Source organism: Caenorhabditis briggsae (assembly GCF_000004555.2).
Source record: "Caenorhabditis briggsae complete genome, chrII, whole genome shotgun sequence".
Lineage (NCBI taxonomy): Eukaryota > Metazoa > Nematoda > Chromadorea > Rhabditida > Rhabditidae > Caenorhabditis > Caenorhabditis briggsae.
Genome location: NC_013486.2, coordinates 893,935 through 894,682, shown reverse-complemented (window position 1 = coordinate 894,682; position 748 = coordinate 893,935). Strand labels below are relative to the sequence as shown.

General features: G+C 50.0%; 1 protein-coding gene across 1 annotated transcript in view; it reads left to right on the top strand.

The window, feature by feature from the left end:
- CBG00889 overlaps window positions 1–748 on the top strand; it is a gene marked incomplete at both ends in the record, with an annotated part of 4,017 nt that overhangs the window by 2,719 nt on the left and 550 nt on the right. Inside the window, one exon of the mRNA XM_002629625.2 lies at window positions 215–274. Coding sequence (XP_002629671.2) covers window positions 215–274 — 60 coding nt within the window. The remainder of the gene's footprint in view (window positions 1–214; window positions 275–748) is intronic.

Genomic DNA, 748 nt, shown 5'->3' with positions numbered 1-748 from the left:
AGCGGAGATCTGATTCTCGCCCTGTGGTGGATTCTAAAGTGGTGGCCTAGAAACCTCAACTTGCGAAAGTTAGGCCGCCGAGTCAAAATGACATAGAAAACCCACCAGGGTCGTGTTAGGGCATTTTTAGGCCATTTAGAAGTGGTGGCCTAGAAAACCAAAGTTAGGCCACCGAGTCAAAACGACCTAGAATCCGAAAAAATAATTTTTCCAGGCCGAAAACTACGAAATGATCCAGGATGGCGAGTATCAGGAGATCGAGGAGGATAGTCGGGTGAGATTTTTTTTCTATTTCTCGCTTATTTTGTCATTTTGAAGTGGTGGCCTAACTTTTGCAAGTTTTTTTTAGGCCACCACGTTAAATGACCTTAAAATGTCCTAAAATGACCCTGGTGTGTTTTTTAGGTCATTTTGAAGTGGTGGCCTAACTTTTGCAAATTTGGTTTTCTAGACCACCACTTCAAAAATGGCCTATAGAGCACGCGGTGTAGGTGTGGGGGGCTTATAGGGCCATGGACCTAACCCCCCCTCCCACTGCACACTCTCCCCCTGGGCTTCCCCACCCCTATGAAATCCCCCCCATATATATCCCCCACCTCGCACCCCCCCCCACAATTTATCAGACCCCTTCACGCTTCGTACAGGCAAGCACCCCAACCGTCCGCCCTTGCGTCCCCTCCTCTTTTCCCCTCCCCCCCTTATTTTCCCCCCCCCCCCTATGTCCCCACCCACCCTCTTGTCCCACACC